The 21,981-nt window shown below is 41.1% G+C and overlaps 1 protein-coding gene across 4 annotated transcripts in view; it reads right to left on the bottom strand.

Annotated features, from left to right (window-relative positions):
- LOC145989795 (uncharacterized) overlaps positions 1-21,981 on the bottom strand; it is a 241,339-nt gene that overhangs the window by 8,373 nt on the left and 210,985 nt on the right. For all 4 annotated transcript variants that reach the window (XM_083125140.1, XM_083125141.1, XM_083125142.1 and 1 more), the window contains one exon: positions 18,261-18,353. In XM_083125140.1, coding sequence (XP_082981266.1) covers positions 18,261-18,353 — 93 coding nt within the window. The remainder of the gene's footprint in view (positions 1-18,260; positions 18,354-21,981) is intronic.

The following is a 21,981-nucleotide window of genomic DNA, read 5'->3' as shown; positions in this document are numbered from 1 at the left end:
ACAGTTTTGAAAACGTCTCAAAAACATGAGCCATACACTTTAATTCAATACCAGAAACAAAGATATAATGAAATCCTCTTTCGTAATACTTCTTGTCTTTTCTTCTTCTCATGCCTCTCCCTCTTCTAGTGCCTATGCCTCTTCTCCTAGCATCGATTTCCCTTTCTAAATGTCCATTTCTTAACTTCCAGTATCTACTTGTCCTATTCATGTGCTTATTTCCTCTTGTCGAGTAATTATTTCAAATCACCTTGCATCTACTTATGTTCTTGAAGTTGTTTTTTATCTTCATCTCTTATTTTCCCTCTTCTAGTACCTAATTCTTATTTCTTCTCTTCTGTTCTTTCCTCATACTCTCCAAGAATTTAATTCCCCTATTTATCCTTTTGTAGTGTATACTTATTCCCTTCTAGTGCCTATTTCCCCTTTCTTCTAGTACTTATTTAGGCCTTCCTGATGGAGCAGTGTAGCGTTTAAAAACAACTTGATGGAGGGCGATGAAATTTCGGATATGGGTAATTGGGGTGGGGTGGGGGCACACCAGATGGGGCTAGCGTGTATCATCTTGAAAGCCGCCATCTTGCAATTACATCCACATTTTCAAATGGGGTCATGTAGCATATCATTTTACATGTGCGTTTTCTCAGAAATACGAATATGCCGTTATTTGCCCCCTAACTTTATTTGGTGAGGATATTTTCACAGTTGAAGTTCACATTTTGGCGTAATGTAATGGGTTGGTATTTATTTGTTCCAGGTGATCTAACATGGCTCTAACCCTCCAAGAACGGATCGAAATTGTTGTTGTAAGTGGAAAGCGCAGTGCCAGGGTCATTGCAGAAGATTTGAATGCTCGGCATCCAGAGAAAGATGACATCTCACATACCACAGTGTTGCGTGTAATGCAGAAGTTTAAGGAGACGGGATCCGTGTGCGACAGAAAACGTAGTGGACGGCCGAGAACAGATACCGACGAAGAAACAGCAACGGAAATCGTGGCATCCTTGGTCAAGAGCCCGAAACGCACTACCCGGCGTTTGGCTTCAGTGTCAGGAATCAGTCAAGAGATCCATACTCCTTGTGTTGCATACTAACAAGTGGCATCCCTACAAAATTCAAATGCAGCAGTTCTTAACTGAGGATGACCGAGACAGGCGGTTACAGTTTGCAGACTGGGATTTGGCTCGTTGCAGCAAGGATCCGCAGTTCCCGAAAAGTGTTCTGTTTAGCGATGAGGCCATATTCTTCGTGAACAGTGAGAAAAACAAGAAGAATCATCGTTATTGGTCAGATACCAACCAATCGTGGACAGATCCTCGTAAGGAAGTCGGTGCGGCAAAGGTAATGGTGTGGGATATGGAACACCCGAATTGTGGGACCTGTCTTCATCCATGGCAACCTGAATGGAGAGAGACATCTGAATATTCTCCACGAAGATGTGTTCCCCTCACTGAAGAACCAAGACGGCGAATTACCAGCCTATATCCAACAGGACGGCGTGCCTCCGCACTACGCGTTGTGTGTCAGGCAGTGGTGGGATGAACAGCTCCCGGTTCACTGGATTGGTCGAAGAGGGCCCACTGAGTGGCCACCACGTTCTCCGGACCTTATGCCCCTTGACTTTTACCTTTGGGGTCATCTTCAAGCCATAGTTTATCAAGAGAAAATCACTGATCTCCGACATCTCCAACACCGGATCCAACAAGCATGTAACTCTGTCGACCCTGCAGTGTTATTGCGTGTCCATGAGGACTGGCTGAAACGTCTTACGTTGTGTGTAGCACAGAAGGAGCAACACGCAGAGCACATCTTGTAGGATGCCAAATGTGTGAACTTCAACTGTGAAAACATCCTCACCAAATAAAGTTAGGGGAAAAATAACTGCATATTCTTATTTCTGAGAAAACGCACATGTAAAATGATATGCTACATGACCCCAGTTGAAAATCTGGATGTAATTCCAAGATGGCGTCTTTCAATATGGCCGCCATGATACACACTAGCCCAATCTGGTGCGTCCCCACCCCAATTATCCATATCCGAAATTTCATCGCCCTCCGTCAAGTCGTTTTCAAATTAAAAGGGTGGTGCAAGTCTTTTGCCTCACCCTGTATAATAACTGAACTGTATGCAATGAATAATAATATGCCACTAAGAAGGTCTCCGTACGTCATATATGCATTTCTCAAATCCTCGCTAACACAAGAAGAAAACTGGAACCGCTGGAGAATCACCCAAGCAAGGGAAGGGGGGGGGGCTTCAAGTTTAGGGAGTCGATCCATCCCTCTGGCTTCAATCTACGTCGTCGTCTGGTCTCTGGCGAGGGAAGGGCGCCGACTGGACGCTTCCAATCACCTTTAGACGAGGACGGAGAGAAAAAGTAGGCGAAGGTAAAAAAGCACGAGTTGACGGAGTGGGAGAAAGTTCGGAGTAGTCGACGAGCTTTGCGTAAAACTACGGCCATCAGGATTATTTTTTTCTTGCAAGACGACAGATCAGCAAGCGAGGAGAAGGATTGGAACCGTGGAAGTCGTTCTCCACAGATCGATTGTTTCAGGACTTCAGAAGGATGGAGGGGAGGGGGGTCGTTCCCTGATAGAAGTTTGCGAATTTAAGTGGTCGGGGATAGTTTTTGGCTTCATTATTCTGAGATTTTCTCTCTCAATTTGTAGTTTACGTATCACCGCCGTTTTTGATCTCTGGTTCTTGTTAGAATGTGCAAGATGAAATTGTTTTTATTTATTCTTATTACGCGCTCCATTTCTTATCTTTTGTTTGTTCCCCCATTAGCCAATCCTTTCTTGATTGATTTGGCTTAATTTGCTTCTAATTTCTGCCACTTTTAGCTAATTGCGAAGATACAGATGAGCGATGATATCATATGATGGAATTGACGAAGGGACAAAAAAAAGAGCACGCAGGCCGGGATTCGAACCCTTAGCCAATCGTGGCAAATGCTGGGAAGGTAACTTAGATTTCAATGCAAACTTCCGAGCCGAAACGACAGGAATATCTGCTTTAGGTGTCCTCGGACTGGGCCGTTTTCTCGTGTCGCCTCGATCCGTTGTTCGTGCATGCGCGGTGAATATATTGCTTTGGACTGAAGAGGCTCGCTTGTCGCTTCGGTCTGAAAGCTCGCTAAGACGGGGACGCTTAAACTTCGGCCCGCGGATCACACCGACTCCTACTTAGTGCTTATAAAACGTATAATCCTTTCATGACCATAGACAGGAAACTTTTCGGAGGAGGGATTCAAACACATAATGGGCCTGGTCAAAGCAAACTATTGTAGGTGGCAGCACCCCTGTTGTGTCCCCACGCACTTGATGGGCAATTGTTCTCCCATTTAAATACATGGGGAATTTGATGCTGAACATGCTTCTATTACATTAAATTGCAAGTTTACTTTAATCTTAACCTCAGAAATTATGACTGAACATTATAGTTGAATAATCAGTGCTGTAAAACTAAGATTTTTTAAAAGACAATCGTCAACAACAGAAAATATATCGGAACTCAAAAAAGTCTTAAAATTTGCACAGCACTTGTTAACGTCACTCGCAATATTCACAATTTAAGTGTTTTATTGTTGTGAATCCGGTAAAGAATAATACATAATAATTCCGCTCGACTGTATGTACTTTTCTTTTTATAATAATAATTATTATTAATAACCGAATCTTTTTTTACGTGATATCATACTTTCACCATGGTTAGTAAATATGGCCCTCTATTTTACATATACACATTTATCGAGAAGAATAGTTATTACAAATAATGTTCCCCCAAAAAAGGACGAAAATACGAGGGAAAATGTCTGCTTAATACAATAAAACATACGTTAATATTAACTTATCGGATGGGGCATAGTGTCATCGTATATAATAATAAATATCATGCGACGCACTTAATGCATTATTTTATTTATAATTTTGGGAGTTTCTCCGATTTCCACTCCCGCCGTTGAATTACACATACTCGCAAGCAGAAAAACATAAAGCGTAGTGCAGGGCCGGATTTACCTCTTTGCCGCCCCTAGGCCAAACAAGCTCTGCCGCCCCCCATACCGTTTATCAAGAATGAAAAAAAAAATCATTATTTTCTGTATTACTATTTTACTATTAACGGCATGCAGTATTAATTAAATGATAGTTATGTGATAAATTATGTTATGTTATTAAATGATAGTTAAATGATAGAGAACCGAGAGAATTACCATTGTTATGACTTTCTATGTGCTCGTCTGTCCCTCGAAAACTTAGTCCCTTCAGTGCTAAAAACTTGACTGTCGCAACAACCCGTTTTAAAATATTCTTCCAATAGTTGCATTCCTCTTCTAACTGCACCATCAGATGAGAGTCTACCCGTGATTTTGAATTCCCCCTCAGTTTAAGGATTGTCACACTTGTTTTGTGTTGAGGTGAGGCATTTTTTCCAATCGTTAAACCCAGAAGTAAAATATATTTCCATTTTTCGGTCACAAAACAACAAACATGGAATACAGAGAACACAGTCCTTGGATTCTGAATAAACCAGCCAATGTCTGATTTGTCTTTCTCCATTAGTCAAATTTCGTATAAAGATGTTTAGAAAGCGTATGTACTCTTAGATTTACTGAAATCCATTTCCAAGTTCTGTTTGACGCCATGGACAACCACGTAGTCACGAATTTGTTCATCAATTTTCCACAATGCAGGGTCTGTACTAGGGATGGCCAAACGGATCCGGATCCGAAAAATCCGGATCCAAAAGTTACGGATCTGGATCCGGATCCGAGAGTTCCGGATCTGAAAGTTTCGGATCTGGATCCGGATCCGAGAGTTACGGATCTGGATCAGGATCCGAAAATTCCGGATTTTTTGGATCCGGATCCGAGAGTTTCGTATCTCAATCCCATTATAATATTACCACACCTTAAACGGTATTATGATCTTCGATTACACAGAAATTTTTCATTAGTTAGTCCTACAAGAACTTTTTTCAAGTGTTGTTCCTAAAATACTTCGCTACGCATCGGCTGACACACACGTGCACAAAAATAATCTTACTTGTTTAACATAAAATGTCAGAGGTGATTTTGTAAATGCCAATGAAACGAATATGTATTCATTCGAATGTATTGGAAATGGGAACACGCATAAATGTGAGACATTCCATTCCAGAATGAAACCTTTAACACATATAACAAAATAGAAATGTTATACAAAAAATATGCAATTGTTCTACACTTACAGTTTTACAAATTAAAATAAAACATTATAATATATGCAGCAGTGGCGTGGCGTGGATTTTTAAAAGTTTTACCGGTTATCAGTAGGACATTTAAGGGAGACTTGGGCGCCTCCCCACCTCATGCCCCCCCCCCCCCAATGTCTTCCAAGTAGTTCATATAATATTAATCTGGTACGTATGCAATTCAATACTAGATTTTGGTAAAGTTATTAATCAGGAAAAAAATGTTGACATAAGGACTAAAGTGAAATCGCAAACATTGGTTGTTGACACAATAATACGTAATTTGATACTTACAGAAACATCGAAGGCTACTTATAGAGCAGATCAATCCGATTTGAAAATAGTTATATGATGCTGGGATCTCGGGTTCGAAACCTAGCTTGGGCATGGGCGTTTGTGATGTCTATTCATCAATTTAATCATATCATCACTCATCCCCATCTTCGCAAATTAGCCAAAAGTGGCACAAGCGAAGCAAAATCAATCAAATCAAATCAAAAAACTTCTATGATGCTGTCATAAAGAGAAGTTTTTCATTTGAATTTGAATTTTTGGGTGCGTCATGGTCATGGTCCATGTTATCCACATCTGAATTCGACACGTTTTTTTTTTTTCACCCGAAAATAGAGTACATGGCCAACAAAATAGTTTCGACAACTGCACACATCCACATAACCACGGATAGTCGTTATACCACGAAACATTGAAATGTCGGTCATATCCAGCAGACGACTTGGTTTTTAAATCGTTCAAAATAGGCTTTGGCCTCCCTTTCGCCACAATTTCGATTTTTTCTGCAAAATAACGAACCGAAAGATTGCTTCAAAATATCTTCTATCGCACAATTACACACACTGTCCAGATAGGATGAACCCGCCACCTCGGAACTCGGAGCAAGCTTCATTAATTAATTGACAATGCCCGAAAACAACATAAAGACGAAAGACACCAGTCACAAAACTCGTACTGCACAGTCCCTCCCACAAACCGTTGTTTACTTTTGTAACACGTGAAGCACCCTCCTTGCCTCCTCCCCTCTCAGCATCGACCCTTCCCCAATATTTGATTCGGGACCTGCAAGAAGTCCAGTTCTACTAATGTTGCCATCTTAGTTATTTTGAAACCAGATTTTCCCAAATCGCGAAACTTTTCGTTTCAAATGTAGAGTAGATGTAGTCTTCATATGTTTCCTAACTACTCCCACTCCCATGTTTCGCTAAATCCACTGAAATCTCATTTCTGACACCACTACTATTTCGTATATTTTACGTCCTTTGCTACCTTTAAAGCTTTCGCTTTATAGGATAATCGTGACGATGAGGATGCATGGTGAATTATTGAAATAAAATTATTATTTCTTTGTGTACGTAATTATTAATTTTTATAATTATGTAAGTAAAATAATAACAACGAACATTGAAATAACCATTTCTTGCTGAGGATTCGAACCTGCGACACCTGACACTTCAGAGCGTGCTAAGATAACAATCGGGAAATTATGCTTGTAAGTATTGTTTTCACCCAAAAACAGTTCTACCACCTCAAAAACATTGCTTCAATCCGAAATTATTGCATTCCTGCGACAACGTATGTCAATCTCAATCAGTATTATCAACAATTATCACAAATTCCTGTAACCGAAATAATATTATATGTGTGAAATATAGAATTTTAGGTTGACATTTTTAGAAGGACAGCGGACCCCTTGACCATTCCCATCCCTCTCCTCTCCTTCTCGCCCATGATGTCGAAGAAGGACAAAGAGGACTTTCATAATCGCTGATATTTAGTGTAAATACAAAATATCACTTGGTAGTTTTCTTTTGCCCCAGTGTGATTTGATTTTTTTAAATTTTGATTTGGCGATGTAAGTCCACTTCATGAACAGTAATGCTAATCGGGACAGTTTAAAGTTGGATCCGAACCACTTGTGCCTCCACCGGGTATCGAACCCGGAATCCCTTGATTATAAGGCGGCGACGCTACCACTGCGCCATCGTTCCCCAGTGTGACTGGACACCTTCAGAGTAAGATAGACCCGATTAGGCGACTTAGCTCTTTTCTGTCAATTGAATATGGCAACATTGGTATGTTTCCGGTAAGGATCACCGGCAACTGCGCCGGCTAAACAGCCCGCCTCCTCCTCCCGCCATAACTGTCTTTGCCGCAACGCGAAGTCTTCCTTTGTGGGCTCAGGGCCCTTTCCTCATGTTGCCTGAGGAGGGTACCGGATCAGTCCTCCTCTTCGCTTTTGCCGGTGTCAGAAAAAATGTCAGTCTGCAATGTTTACTTTACGACAATATTACCAGTTTATGTACGTAATAATATTTTAAGACGGGTTCTTCAATTCTTTATATTTTGGTGTTACCTGCGGTAACAGCGGCTACATGCACGCCACGCCTCTGATATGCAGTGTTATATAATTACAAAGTGTAAGACTAACAAGGGAGGTTATCTAAGTGTCCCCCTCCGATTTCCATGAAACTTGGCAGACGTATAGTGGGGCCCAAAGGAAGAAATACGTGTTTTTTTTTTTTTTGTTTCAGCTAAAAAACAGTTTTAGAGGGCAAAACCCCCTCAAATGTCAAGATTAGGACAAATTGAAGTGAGGATCTGACCCCTGTGTCCCTCCGATTTCCATGAAACTTGGCAGGTCTATAGTGGGGCCCAATGGAAGAAATACGTTTTTTTGTTTCAGCTAAAAAACTGTTTTAGGGGGCAAAACCCCCTCAAATGTCAAGATGAGGACAAATTGAAGGGAGGATCTGACCCCTGTGTCCCCCTCCGATTTCCATGATACTTGGCAGGTGTGTGTATAAACGGGCCCAAATGAAGAAATACGTGTTTTTTTGTTTCGGCTAAAAACTGTTTTAGGGGACAACCCCCCCCCCTTAAATGTCAATATGAGGACAAATTTAAGTGTGCATTTGACCTATGTGTCCCCCTCCGATTTCCATGATACTTGGCAGGTGTGTGTATAAACGGGCCCAAATGAAGAAATACGTGTTTTTTTTTTGTTTCGGCTAAAAAACTGTTTTAGGGAGCAACCCTCCCCCCTCAAATGTCAATATGAGGAAAAATTTACGTGTGCATTTGACCTATGTGCCCCCCTCCGATTTCCATGAAACTTGGCAGGTGTATAGTGGGGCCCATGGAAGAAATACGTGTTTTTTTTTGTTTCAGCTAAAAAACGGTTTTACAGGGCAAAACTCACTCAATTGTCAAGATGAGGACAAATTGAAGTGCGGATTTGACCCCTGTGTCCCCCTCCGATTTCCATGAAACTTGGCAGGTGTGTGTATAAACGGACCCAAATGAAGAAATACGTGTTTTGTTTTTTTTGGGCTAAAAATCTGTTCTAGGGGGCAACCTCCCCAGAAATGTCAAGATGAGGACAAATTGAAGTGGGGATCTGCCCCCTGTGTTCCCTTCCGATTTCCATGAAACGTGTTAGGTGTATAGAGGGGCCCAAAGGAAGAAATACGTGTTTTTTTTGTTTCGGCTAAAAAAACTGTTTTAGGGGGCAAAAACAGCCTCAAATATCAAGATGAGTACAAATTGACTTGTGGATCATCTGACCCCTGTGTCCTCCTCCGATTTCCATGGAATTTGACAGGTGTATAGAGAGGCCCTATGCCCCCTGTTTCTTCCTATGCCATATTTACGTGGTTTCGGGGTCAGATCCCCACTTTAATTTCTCCTCATCTTGACATTTGAAGGGGGGGGGGCTCTATACACCTGCCAAGTTTCATGGAAATCGGAGGGGGAGACTTAGACCTCATTGTAAGTGTATTAATTAATTACAAATCGCGCACGCGCGTACACACACTATATATATATGTGTATGTATGTATATTATATATACACACAGTGCGTCCATTTCGATCTTCAGCCGAGAGATCGGGAGAAGCGTGGCGGGCGGCGCTGGCGGAGATGCCGACATTTGCGGCTTGTAATGCCCGCTTATGTTTATGGACATATGCAGACATGTATATAAATATTGCAAAACGAGCAAAGAATGTGCTTATAACAACATGTTATAAGCACATTCTTACTTTCCAAAGAAGCGCATGTGGGATGGCAAAACGGATCCGGATCCGAAAATTCCGGAACCGGATCCGAAAGTTTTGGATCCGGATCCGAAAATTCTGGATCCGGATCCGAAAGTACCGGATCCGGATCCGGATCTGAAAATTCCGGATCCGCGGATCCGGATCCTAAAAATTTTAGGATCCGGAAGCAACCGGATCCGGATTTCGGATCCGCCAGGATCCGGATCTGGCCATCCCTAGTCTGTACTTGGCACTAGATTGTGTTTTCAGTAACACTTACGCTAACACTGCCACTAGTTTCAAGTTTACCAGAGTTTGCCATTGCAACTGAAGAATCATTAGGTGATCTGCCACTGATGACTGATGCCGATGCCTGAGAATCATTGGATGCATGAAGAACATCTGTAGAATTGACAGAACACACACTGGGCTCATCAACGGCACTTTCCTCACTTTTTTCCTGATTACATTTCTGTATAAAAAAAGAACTGATTTTCGGAACCCTCTTCAGAAATGCTTCCTGCTTTTCATCTTTCTCCGTTTTTCTCTTTATGTATTGTGACCAACTGAGTCTTACTCTTTGATCACTCATAATGAGCGTAATGACGTTTTAAACTTACCCCAACAAACGCACGTCGGACACTGAGGCTCTGTCCGAATGGTACAAAGTGCAGACTTGAAGTATGGTCTTCGCGGAAGTGACGTCAACTAGTACAGTTCGAAAGCGCCAAGAACAGAAGCACGAAAGTACAGAGCGTGCAGTACAGATGGTTGGTGACTAGGTCACGTGGTTTCCGCACTCGTTGTTCATTTGTTTAAAATCACGGAGGTAGAAAGCGAGCAGCACAGGTAGATATACGTTATAGGCCAGCAAGTTGTTGGTTAAAGTTCTTGTAATGTGTGGAAATGTATGTGTACGACCATTTGAAAATGCTATGTGATTTCTATTGTGAAAAACAAGTGTTTAAATGGCGAGGAAAACAACGAGTACTCAGTTTTATCTCCTGATCGTATTTGGCGCTGCAGTCGAAGTGCAATTCGAAAGACAACACTTCCAGTCCATGACTTGAAGACCGCACTCCAAGACCATACTCGGAGGATGCTCGCTTCAAGTACGGTCTTCCACCTTTCGGACACTGCCTGACACACGCGAGACGCGACACACCACCTACTTCTTGAATAATATTCTCGAGCAACTAACAGTAGAATAGTACAATGCGAAACCACATGCTTGCGCCGACAGTCTCAACAATTCAACGCGAATTACATGCTTTTGATATGCGACCAATGCCGGCAGTAACAAACAAACGGCGTTCCTGGAACGCAGCCAAGCATGTATTGTCTTTCGAAAGCAAGCGGCAGGCTCCACGTTCTTGCCGCAATCACCGACCCGGCTCAGCACAATACTGTACATTCGAAACAACATCGTCGGTAATTTAAAAAAAAATTAGTAAACTAGTTCCGAGCCCTGCTAGCCTCTCTCTCTTAAGAAATATTCTTCGTTAACTTATATTTACAATACAACTACATTAAGTCATTCCATTCGTGTGTCCGGAGAAAAAAGAGGCAATCCGAGAATTAGGTATATTCCTTATAAATTTAAAACAAAGTGCCGCTCTAGGCCCGGGCCTATGGGGTCTATTGAGAAATCCGGGCCTGGCGTAGTGTAAAAATCTAAATTTTTGTATTATCGACCCATGACAGATAGGGACGATCCAAATGACGTCAAGTTTAGTGCTCCTTGTGCATAAACATACTATATTTAGCCTGTTTGAACTACCCTGTCGTTGCGCTTAAATATATTATTTCTGATCCTCAGGAGAATGTGATTTTCGGGAACTTATGACTTGCTATATAATCTTAAAGCTTTACTAAACCCATTTTTATTATAGTTTTACACGAGAAATTCTTACCTTCATTGAAAATAACGTTTGAATAGCCATCCCATCCCGCTCCAATGTAAAGCTTAGGGCAACCAAATGACGAACGAAATTATTTAGGGACACAACAGGGGTGGCGCCGCCACCGGAAAAGTTTGGCAATGAACAGCGCCATTGGTTCTATGTACAACCACTCAACTCGTGGACGAGGACGTTAAATGGCCGACTTTCGAAAGAGTCCCGGGTGCCCGATCTGAGTATGTTTCTTCTTTGTGAATGTCCCTCCATCAATTTCATGGTTGCGATTAGCCAAAATGGATGAAAAGCGACGCTAAATAACAAAAATAAAAATTCGGTCACTGTGAACTACACAGCTCTACCAACAAGAGAAAACCTCTGTGGCACCTTAAGCGAGAGTGAGTGATGCAATCAGCTGCTTGCCACGTAATCCTGCCCATGCGTTGCCAAAATGTGGTGCGTTCTTCTGCACATATTTAGTGCCAATGTTTGCATCATAATGAAGGAGTAAATTGTGCACAGTGCAAAGTAGAGACGTAATACATATTTAACGTTGAAACTTTTGGTAACAAAACAAGGAAGGGGATGACTGGGAGAGGAGGGGTTCGCTGCCGTCTTCCTCTTCTTAGTACGGCTGTACATTGTACAGGCATGAGTTTTGCGAGACCGAATGTATGATAAGCCTATATAGTACGCCGGGTTCTGGGGGAGAAGGGACATAAAAGGCTGGTTTACATTGGTCGAGTGAACGGGAGAGTTACTGGCCTGTCTGCTCGACTCGACCCTTTTATGGCGAGTAGCTGTTTACGCACGTTTTACTAGACTCTAGCAAAGTGAGATAGTAGCTGCAGCTGTTTGGTACTCTTTTGACAAAATGAACCCACGTAGTTGGCGTTTTTTATTTTTTTTAAGTTCTGCAACGGTTTACACGTCCCTTTTTTTTCACGAGAAATTAATACAGTAATGCACGAGGACGTGTCTGGAAAGAAAAGTAATTTTCTTGATTTTTCTATTTTCAATCGTTCTTCTTGTACGTAGAACGTAAATTCTTTATTTTTAATTTTACTTCTCCTACGCCAAATATATCAAGTCTCATCTCCTACACCTATAGCCTCATACGTTGTTGTGTGGAAATACATCAAAACATTTCGTGCTGCATAACTTAACAAAATCCATAAAAGTTTTTGGCAATTGTGCCACTTTTTCTGCGTAGTTCATTTTGTTTGTTCCTATTATCGACACAAATCCCATGGACACTCACACAACACAGACTCTACACTGTCCTCAGAAAACGTTTACACTGATCGAGTGGTCTGTCGAGTTTACGCGCGAGTGAAAAATCGATGGAAGAAGCAACTCGGTCGAGTCGCTGTGGACAGCCACTCGACTGTCCTGACTGCTGGAGCGAGTCCTGGCTCCAGTGCTCTCCCAGTTGTTTACACGAGGAGAGTAGCTCGCTTTACTCTTCTCGCTCCAGACGAGGAGGGACAATTGCGCACTAGTTGTGCATTTATTTCAATATCGTCAGATTGGGCACTGCTATTTAAAAAAGGGTTTAGTATGCAAGAGAGTATGAATTTCTCTCCATGTTGCAAGTGGGAACTGTTTTTCAAGTTGATTAGTAAGATAGACACGAAGTTCGAAAAATATGATTAATAAGTATTTACAGAATCCCATGCATTCCTTATGGGAAATCAACTTCAAGTTACGGCTAATCAAATGGGAGTTTCGACTTTTCCTGCTACTATGACATAGTTCAACGTGTCCTTTTCCGTCAATGTACTTTTCTACGTCATTGGATCTTTGATATTCCCGAGAGAACGAATAAAATAATGGTCCCATAAACCCAATGCATTTCTCCTTGCCTTATACGGCCACCCTGGCAGTGTTGCCAAACCTGATGTGCATAAAATTGCTACATTTCGCCATTAATAGAGCTAAAGATGACTTTCAAGAAGCTAGATTAACGAAGGCTGCATAAAGTGCCTCCTAGGGTAATTTTAGGTATCAGAGGGGTGGGAGCATTGCTATTACCATCAGCTTTAAAGTGGTGGCAATTCTTAGTTTTCACCGCCTAGATTTGGCGGCATCACACATCTCGATAATCCAATGACGTTCAAATGAAATCGAAAATAAAGGATTCCCGGATAACAATATTGTCATCTTCACCTTAGCCACAGCGCTATATATAAATATACCTGGGGAGCAAAGAGGGGGTGGGTGACGCAGCCTATATATGAATATCACGTCACGTGCAAAATGTACACTCATGGCAAAGGCTGGTCTTTATGGGCCGGAGCCAGTGGCGGCATCAATGGTGGGGCAGAGGGCGGGTGCCACAGTTCACAGTCAAACGAGTGCAGGAAAGAGGCAGATCTGGCTCCAAAAGAGCGAAGTTGGCAACAGTGATCGACAGCTGCCCCAGCGAGAAAGACCTAGGGGAAATTGTCCCTCCAAGCCCTGAACTCTTGTTGAGGGGAATTGAAACCTTGGCCGTGTCCGAAAGGTGCAAGAGCGTACTTGAAACGAACAACCTCCGAGGATGGTCTCGCAGTTCAGTCTTGAAGCGACTGGAAGTGAAAGTCTTTCGAATTGCACTTCGACTGCAGCGCCAAATACGATCAGTAGATAAAAACTACGAACACACTGTGTGTTTGCGATTAGCCCTTCATCCATGTCAGCATTCATCCTAAACTTCGCTATTAGCCAAAAGCGACACCAAAGGAAAATGAAACAAATCCAAACGTTTTAAAATTGTTGCTGGATTATCTCAAGGAAGGGTTCTCTCAACATTGTCTCACCGTTGTGTTTTCGGAAAACTTTGCATAAGTGTTTCAGAATCAGTTACTAATTGTAGTGCATTAATCTAATACGTCAGGGATGGGGGCTGAACCCTCTTTGGGCGCCTATGCTTCAATGGAATGCCTTGCATGGAAAGGGGATGGGTACTGGGTACTGATGAAGGGCAACTCTCAAACAATACCCATGCCCGAACCAGTAGAGTGACCAACTCTCTCATATTTCCCTGGATCTCCCATGTTAGAGCTAATTTTCTGGATCCTCCTGGCTCCGTATTGACATTCTATTTCAATGGACGCTCATCCCGAGGTCAGGACTTGAAATTGGAACCTTCCTTAGCAATGACCACTTAGTACCCTTTGCTACCAATGTGGCTCGATGGATGTGTCATTCTGTATACGGTACTCCATTTATCTCGCCATTCACTATTGTTGTTGAAAATAATCCAAGAGGTGGAAAAGTGAGCTAAAAAAGCGAAAATAAGAAACGTGACTTGTGGAGTAGATTAGATTTGTTACTATTATTATTATTTGTAAGAAATATGGTTAATTTTGAAGTCTGTAGAGTTTAGCTCTGGAAATTTTACAAAATTGGATAATCTCTTGCTGTTTTTGACCTATCATGCTCAAGTTGCCCATGTTCCTTCTGTAAACATATGTTTCTTTGCACGTGCTGAGGCAGAAGATTACACTCTTGGAGAGGGAGAAGTAAGGAATTCAGGTTTCATTGAAGATTTCAAATTATGTGAAAAGCGTTTAGATCAGTAAAATTAAAATAATAATATTGCCCTTAAAATTTTATAAATTATAATGTTTCAAAATAATTCACTTAAAACCCACACACCATTATTCCATTACACGTAAAATTAGACACAGACAATACACATATTTTATGAAATTACACACCTGCTAGCAATGCTGGGAGAGGGTGAGCGTGGAAGGAGACACTGAGATGCACTGTATAGGAAAGCAGCTCACAGTGCACCAAGTGCTTATTAAGTCCTTGTAAGTCTGTGCACATAGTGTATGGTTTTGCATAGAATTCACATTTACTTCAATTCTAGAGGATGTATTTGATTTTCCTATGTAAACTTTAAAAAATATATCAACTAGTGTATTTAGAATGAAAATGCTTCCTCTCTAACTTAACATTTTAACTATTCGAAGCCATATTTTGGCATTTCTGTTCTGAAGTATTTTCTTCCATCTTCCTTCTTCCCATTCATGTGCTTTGCACCTCTATTATATTTCATGACACCAGTAATATTTTTCATAAGCATACACATGAATTTCTAGCTTCCATTTGGCACCAGGAGATGGCATCCTCTTCTTTGACTCTTCACACTCAGTGAAGGAAACTGTATGCCTCGTCATGAATAAGCTAATGGTAAATGAATTGCTGTCAACTCGATACACTAGGTATTGGTGAGTCAAACCACTGACAATGAGATCCCATTCCATCACCACAGAATAACATAAAAAGCATCATTTCAGCAATTAAATATAAATGTTGTTTCTGCAAATCTGCAAGTCTTTTAAATATTACAAGTTAACAGCGGCATGAAATCAACACTTTGAGGACCCCTGTTACCTCTATCCCCCCCCACAAACACACACCACCATTCCATGGAATAAATATCTGCATTCTTTTCAAATTATGGAGTTGAAAAAAGTTAAAATTGCTATAAGGTGAAGAACATACAAAATCCCCTGCATGTATAGAATAAATATTTAAATGAAACACCATGGACAATGAAATAAAAGGAATTGTTCAATAATGGGTTTCTTATTCAGAGGCATAGCAAGGGGTAGGTGATGTGGGCAACTGCCTGGGGCCTGGCACCTTAAAGGGCCTCGCATCCCGTTCGATGGATGGGAGATTTATATTCTAATCTCGCCAATGGCCTCACAACATGTTGCAACACAAATGTCCTTGTTAATTCAATAACACACAATATTTTGCAATGATCTATATGTAAGGTAACTGGGGGGAATAACCCCATGCTAAGCTTCTTCAATTTTTCCTGGCATTATAAAAACATCTGGCAATGTAAAAACTGGATAAGGCAATAGATGCATTTTTTCACTACCAACAAAAAAATTATGGTATCTTTATTTCAAATAGTAAATTTCCTGAGAGCTTTTTTCGAAGAAGGTGCATTTTGGTGTTATTTCCCACATAGCCGGGTAATAGCGCCACATGTGTAGGGGTAATAACACCATACTATAAGAATGTCCTAATAAAATAGATAAATGGTAATTACTCACTTTATACACACTTGATGCATTATTCATTCTACAACTATTTAGAAGATGCCATAACATGCAACGTATAATATATTATATTAACATAAACATATAGTAAATGGAAATGTATATAATACACAAAAAAAGGATCTATTTTTCACGTTTATTTATTTTCTACAGTACTTATACATTTTTTTATCTGTTGAAATCTATAACTTTAAGTGAGAAAACAAAATTAAATGAAATAGAAAATTGAATGAATAAGTGCCCGTGTTGAAGATATCTCATATTAACAATAAACACAATAGCAAAGTTGGCGTTGTTACCCCAAATTGAAGTTGGCGCTATTACCCATAATATGCAAGTTCCTCTTTCGGAATGCATTTTGCTTCTTCCTCAAAACAAAGACAATTAGTTAGTAGTATGTTTGGAAAACATAACGACCCACGTACAAAAATAATACAGAGCGCGAACCTCTAACGTGAGCAAAAAACTTCTGCACACCTTCTCAATTTTACATCAGCGTCTCCAAATAGTCGCTTTCACCACAAACAGCTAACTCACACTGGGAAGAATGGTGCGACGTCAGAACAAAGGAATCACGTTACTTACTTGCTAGTAACGCACACACTGCATATGCCATCTATCGAATTCACTTTCAACTTTTCGAGATATAGCCACCTGGCATTATTACCTCAATAGGCGTTATTCCCCCCAGTTACCTTATATGATGATGCATGATTTCCATAGCAAGTTAGTGGCGTATTGGCGATTTTCTTTCAGGGGATGCCTTTAAGGTGCCCCCTCTCCAACATAGAAAAAATCTCTATTTCTCCTATTATCAATAACCTCTATCCCTCACCTACAGTTCTTTTCGGTGCCTCGATCTTTCGCTCACCTTCCATATCTTTCAGCAGCTGTGGCAGGAGCTTATGTCACCATAGCCAGAGCCCTACCATGTGTTTCATAAAATGTCCCGAGGTTTGCTTCATTTTATTCCAACTCTGTGATTATTTATCAGTATGTGACAAAATAAAATGAAGCCCTGAGCAATAGCTCCCCATGCCACTCGCAAGGTTCTTTGGAGAATTACGTTACCTAACACCTTCTTTGCAAAGGAATTGGATCACGGCACGTTATGCCCACTTGGATGATATTTGTACCTGCCCGTTCAGGGCTGTCTCTACCATCAACAAGTATTAATCGGGAGGGGCAAGTTACATCCCTATTTAAGATCCCCGCGTTCAGGTTGGAACGCTATGATTACACCATGGGCGTTAACTTAGGGGGATGGGGTGCAGGAATGAACTTGAGACTTAACTTTTGGGGGGGGGGGGGGGGGCAGAGTCGAAAAGTTTTTCTTCCCATAGCAATAGTGTCCAGGATTATTTGCCAAATAACTGTTACATTTGGGAACTCACAAATATTATTATTTATTACTTAGCTCCTCAGGTCTTAGGATGTTAACAAAAGTATCCTTAATTTGTAAATTTTAACAAACCTGTAAATTTTGGGGGAGGGCAAGTGCCCCCTCCCCCTCATCCTTGCCAAGTTGCACCTATGCATTACATACATATGAAGTGTGAACGTCCTCCTCTACTCACGGACTGATTACATTCTGTGATGTTACCACATAAACCAGTACATGCTGTGCTGTCACCATCCAGCCACTCTGTCAAATATTTACAGTGTTGCCAACTCTGTCTATGTTTCACTTGAATGACCCTTTATTCAGTTGTGGAAAGGGGGCAAAGCTAGCATTGCCACCTCTGCCTGCACTTTGAACCTGATAGAAAAGTTATAAGCAACATTCAGGGAGCGAGGACTATTAGTTTTCACACTCTGCCTCTTGAACTGAGCAGAATAAATTATGGTTTGTAAAGTAATTTAATTATGGAGAATAAGTACGTATAAGTGCTGTGATACATCAATTCATGTTTTGAAGCACACATGATACATTTTCTTGTCCGTCTGGTGGTGATTTTTTTAACCTAGCACTACTGAAAAAAATTAGGGCATAAAATGCTTACCTGTTTCCAGGAAAGATTCCATCTTACTCTTGAATGGCTGCAAATTATCCTCAGAGGAGGCTGCTATCACCTTTTCAGTCTTTTTCTCACAAACTGCAAAAAAGAAATGAAAATTTAAAATACAGTTTCATATCTGATTCTGTAGTAACTTAAGCATTACTAAGTAAGTCTCTATAAACACAGGAAATTATCTAATCCTGACGCAACAGTCTCGCCAGACTCCTACTTGGTAATGCAGACATTGGATCATGTGGACAAGCAAGAGGACAACTCAATCTAAACCAAAAGGATCTCAACATGATATCGAGAGAATAAACAAAATGGAACTCGACATGTAAACTCATACACCTTCAAGGTCCCTGAGGGGGCATTGTGGGCAACTTCCCCCAAGGACCTATTTTATTTTTTCACATATTGATAAATAACATACACAGTTGGAATGAAATATATCACACGTAGTGCCAATTAAGAAACATACAAGAGTGGAAAAAAGGGGGACGAAGAGGCGACAGACCCTTAAGGATCTCATTTTATTTCTTCAATATGGCAAATATTGTGGTATTTTACGAAGAACTATCATTATGAGGAGCAGGAAGCTTAACTGCGAGTGTAACGAGTGACTAAAATAGGGGCGACGAATGATAAAAGGGCGATGAGAGACAGGGGGTGAACAAAGATAAGAATGATGAAAGATAGGGGCGACGAAAATAGAGGCGACGAATGATAAGGGAGGAACAAAAATAAGAATGATGAAAGATAGGGGTGACGAATGATAAGGGGGCAACATGAGACAGGGAGCGAACAAAGATAAGAACGACAAAGGATGGGGCAGCGAGAGATAGGGGGCCATGGTGAACAAAGCTAGGGGCAACGAATGATAATGGGGCGACGAGAGACAGGAGGTGAACAAAGATAAGAATTAAGAAGGATGGGTGCAATGAAAGATGGCAGCCGACAAAAGATTAGAGGGAGACGACAGATAGGAGGCGAAGAGGGAGCGAATAAAGGTAAGGATGATGAAGGAAGGGGGAGGGGCGATGAACGATAAGCACAAAATGAACTTAAGATGAAGGTACTAGGGTGGGTCAAAGGAGTCGTGAGGTGACCTCCCCTTCACAGAGGATCTAGAAAATATTCCCGCCACCTCTGCCTTCTCACTCATATTTTCATGTGGAAAGGCTATATCCAGGGAGAGAGAGAACAGCTGACATATACCCCAGCGCCACTAGGGCAACAAGGAAAAAATTTAGGCAAACTACAACTATCAGTCTTAGTAGCTTGCTGCAAGGGCGAATTAAAGGCTTGAGGGGGCGATTATTCTTCTCCTGCGCCTCTCACAAGAGGTTTCTTTTTTCAATGTATTGACAAATTCACAAAGTTGGAAGGAAATGTATCAAACGTTGCGACATTTTATGAGATACCCAAGAGCTAAGAATTAGCAACCATGGAAGGTGACACAGCAGTGCTCTTCTTGCCTGTTTGGGGCAAGACATAGGTTAAACTGCCCCACCGTTCCCGACAGTCACATCTATTGGAATAAAAAATCAATGTATTTTGATTTTCGAGAAATCTATTACAGTCTTTATTTTATTGAAGTTAAACAACTTTGAATGATTGGTGTGCTGCACAGTGATGTAACCACAGGGGAGGCAGAGGTAATTGCTCCCCCCCCAACCTTAAGACGAAAATCAATTCTAGGGGGGGGCAAACATTGATGGCCAAAGGCACCTGTAGGGGGCAATTACCCCCTGGTTTCAAATTTAATGCAAATGAAAATATATTTCGTAAAATGTTCTTGCTCACTTCGCTCGCAATACCTACTTTTCTTAGTCTCATCAAGTTCAGAACTATAGCTAAAGGGCGACGGGAGTCATCCCTGGTGCCGAACAATCTAAATGAAAAAAGTTGTAAAAGAGAGAATGCCATGGCACCCCGTGGAATTATTTGCACCCTATTAAATCAATATTATTTTCAGTTTGCAAGAAAAGGGATCTAAAATTGTCATCCTCGCTTCGCTCGCAATGTATTTTCTTTTCTGTAACGCATTGTAATTTACCAGATAAAGAAGTAAGACTTCTCTTTATTGATTTTATCTAAAATGATTAACAATTGTTTGGAAGCACTTTTGAGAGAAAATTTATGTAATTTAGGTTACATATGTTGCATGTGTATTTTATATTTCACGTTGCTTCATGTTACATCAGTGGCGCAACCACAGGGGAACAGGGAGGCATTGCCCGCTAATGTTGAAAAAAAAATCAATCTAGGGGAAGCAAATATTGACAGACAAGGGCACCTTCAGGGGGACACAGAGGGACAATTTTCCCTTTAGTTGTCAAATTTTATGCAAATAAAAATACATTTTGTAAAATTTTCTTGCTCGCTTTGCTCGCAGTGCCTACTTTCCTTACTCTTACCAAGTTCCGAGCCATAGTTACTGGTCGAAAATGTCGGCATCTCTGCTAGCCCTGCCCTTAACACTTCTCCCGATCTCTCGGCCTCACAAGGAATTGGATGTACAGTATAAGTTACATGTAAAAACATAATTATATTCGAAATACATTTACCATGCATTTTATGTCTTTAAAAAAAAGCATTACACACGGTTGGGTCTCCAACATTTTAGTTACAACAGTGATTTTATGACATATGGTAGGATAATGGCTGCCCGTCCCCTCCGAGAGAACGTCTTTAATCTGCCACTGTACACCTTGTGTTTTGTTCCAAGCAGGGTAAGGTGCTGAAAGTAATAGAGAGCCGCATAATTTCATTGTGATACTCACGATACCCTCCTTACTCAGAAATTTCAGAACTGTCAACAACTTTCAACCTTTAACAATACAGTGGTCCCTCTGTAATCCGACACTTTGTCAATCCGGCCCCTCCAGTAGTCCGGCGTTGAGCGAGTGGGGAACGTGAAATGAGAAACAAGTTACTTACGTGTATTGCTGAGAGTGCTGCGAGTGAAAAATGTCCCTTCAGAGCAAACAAGAACATAAAACTTTATCTGTAGTTGAGAAACATGCAATTTTAAAGAGGCTTGAAAAAGGTGAAAAGTTAGCAGCTGTTAAAACAATACCTCACAACGCTGCAATGGATTCCTTCACTACGTCCATTACGTGAGCAGAAGAGAATGGTGTCTCCGCGAGTGATATCTTGGTGTTAAAACGACTTCAAGAAAAAGTGTTAAAGGTGTCATTTCAAGCAAAGAAACAAAAGAAAATTGACAGTTTTTTTAGACCTGTTTCCTCAAACGAATAATATAAATACACTGTACTACAGTGCAGAAATGTAAGTTTTTCTTTTATTTTTGTTATAACATAAACCTAACACAGGCTTAGTTAAGGTTATATAAACTACAGAAAAATGCAATATACGTATATCTTAGAGCCACAGTGGTATACTCAGTAGGGTGTCTGACTGCCATGTAGGAGACCCAGGTTCGATTCCTGTGGTGGGTGATCCAAGGTTAGGATATTCTGGCCTTGTTCCTGCATAAATCAGCTCTTAGGCTCACCCAGCCTCAAATAAATGGCTATTTGGGGGCTACCCTGGGGAAAAAGGTGGCTGGGGCATGGTGCTGCTCACATCACTTCCAAAATGGTGTAGTGGTAATGCTATTGCCTTTAAAATCAAGGGAGGGGTTAAGGGGTAACCCTTTCTCGAGACACTCAAATGTCAACTTCACTTCCACATGCCCCTGTGGTGGAGTGGGTAGCAC

The sequence above is a fragment of the Lepisma saccharinum genome, chromosome 7, assembly GCF_977018435.1.
Source record: "Lepisma saccharinum chromosome 7, izLepSacc3.1, whole genome shotgun sequence".
NCBI classification, from domain to species: Eukaryota; Metazoa; Arthropoda; class Insecta; order Zygentoma; family Lepismatidae; genus Lepisma; species Lepisma saccharinum.
This window is presented reverse-complemented; position numbering and strand designations above follow the sequence as displayed.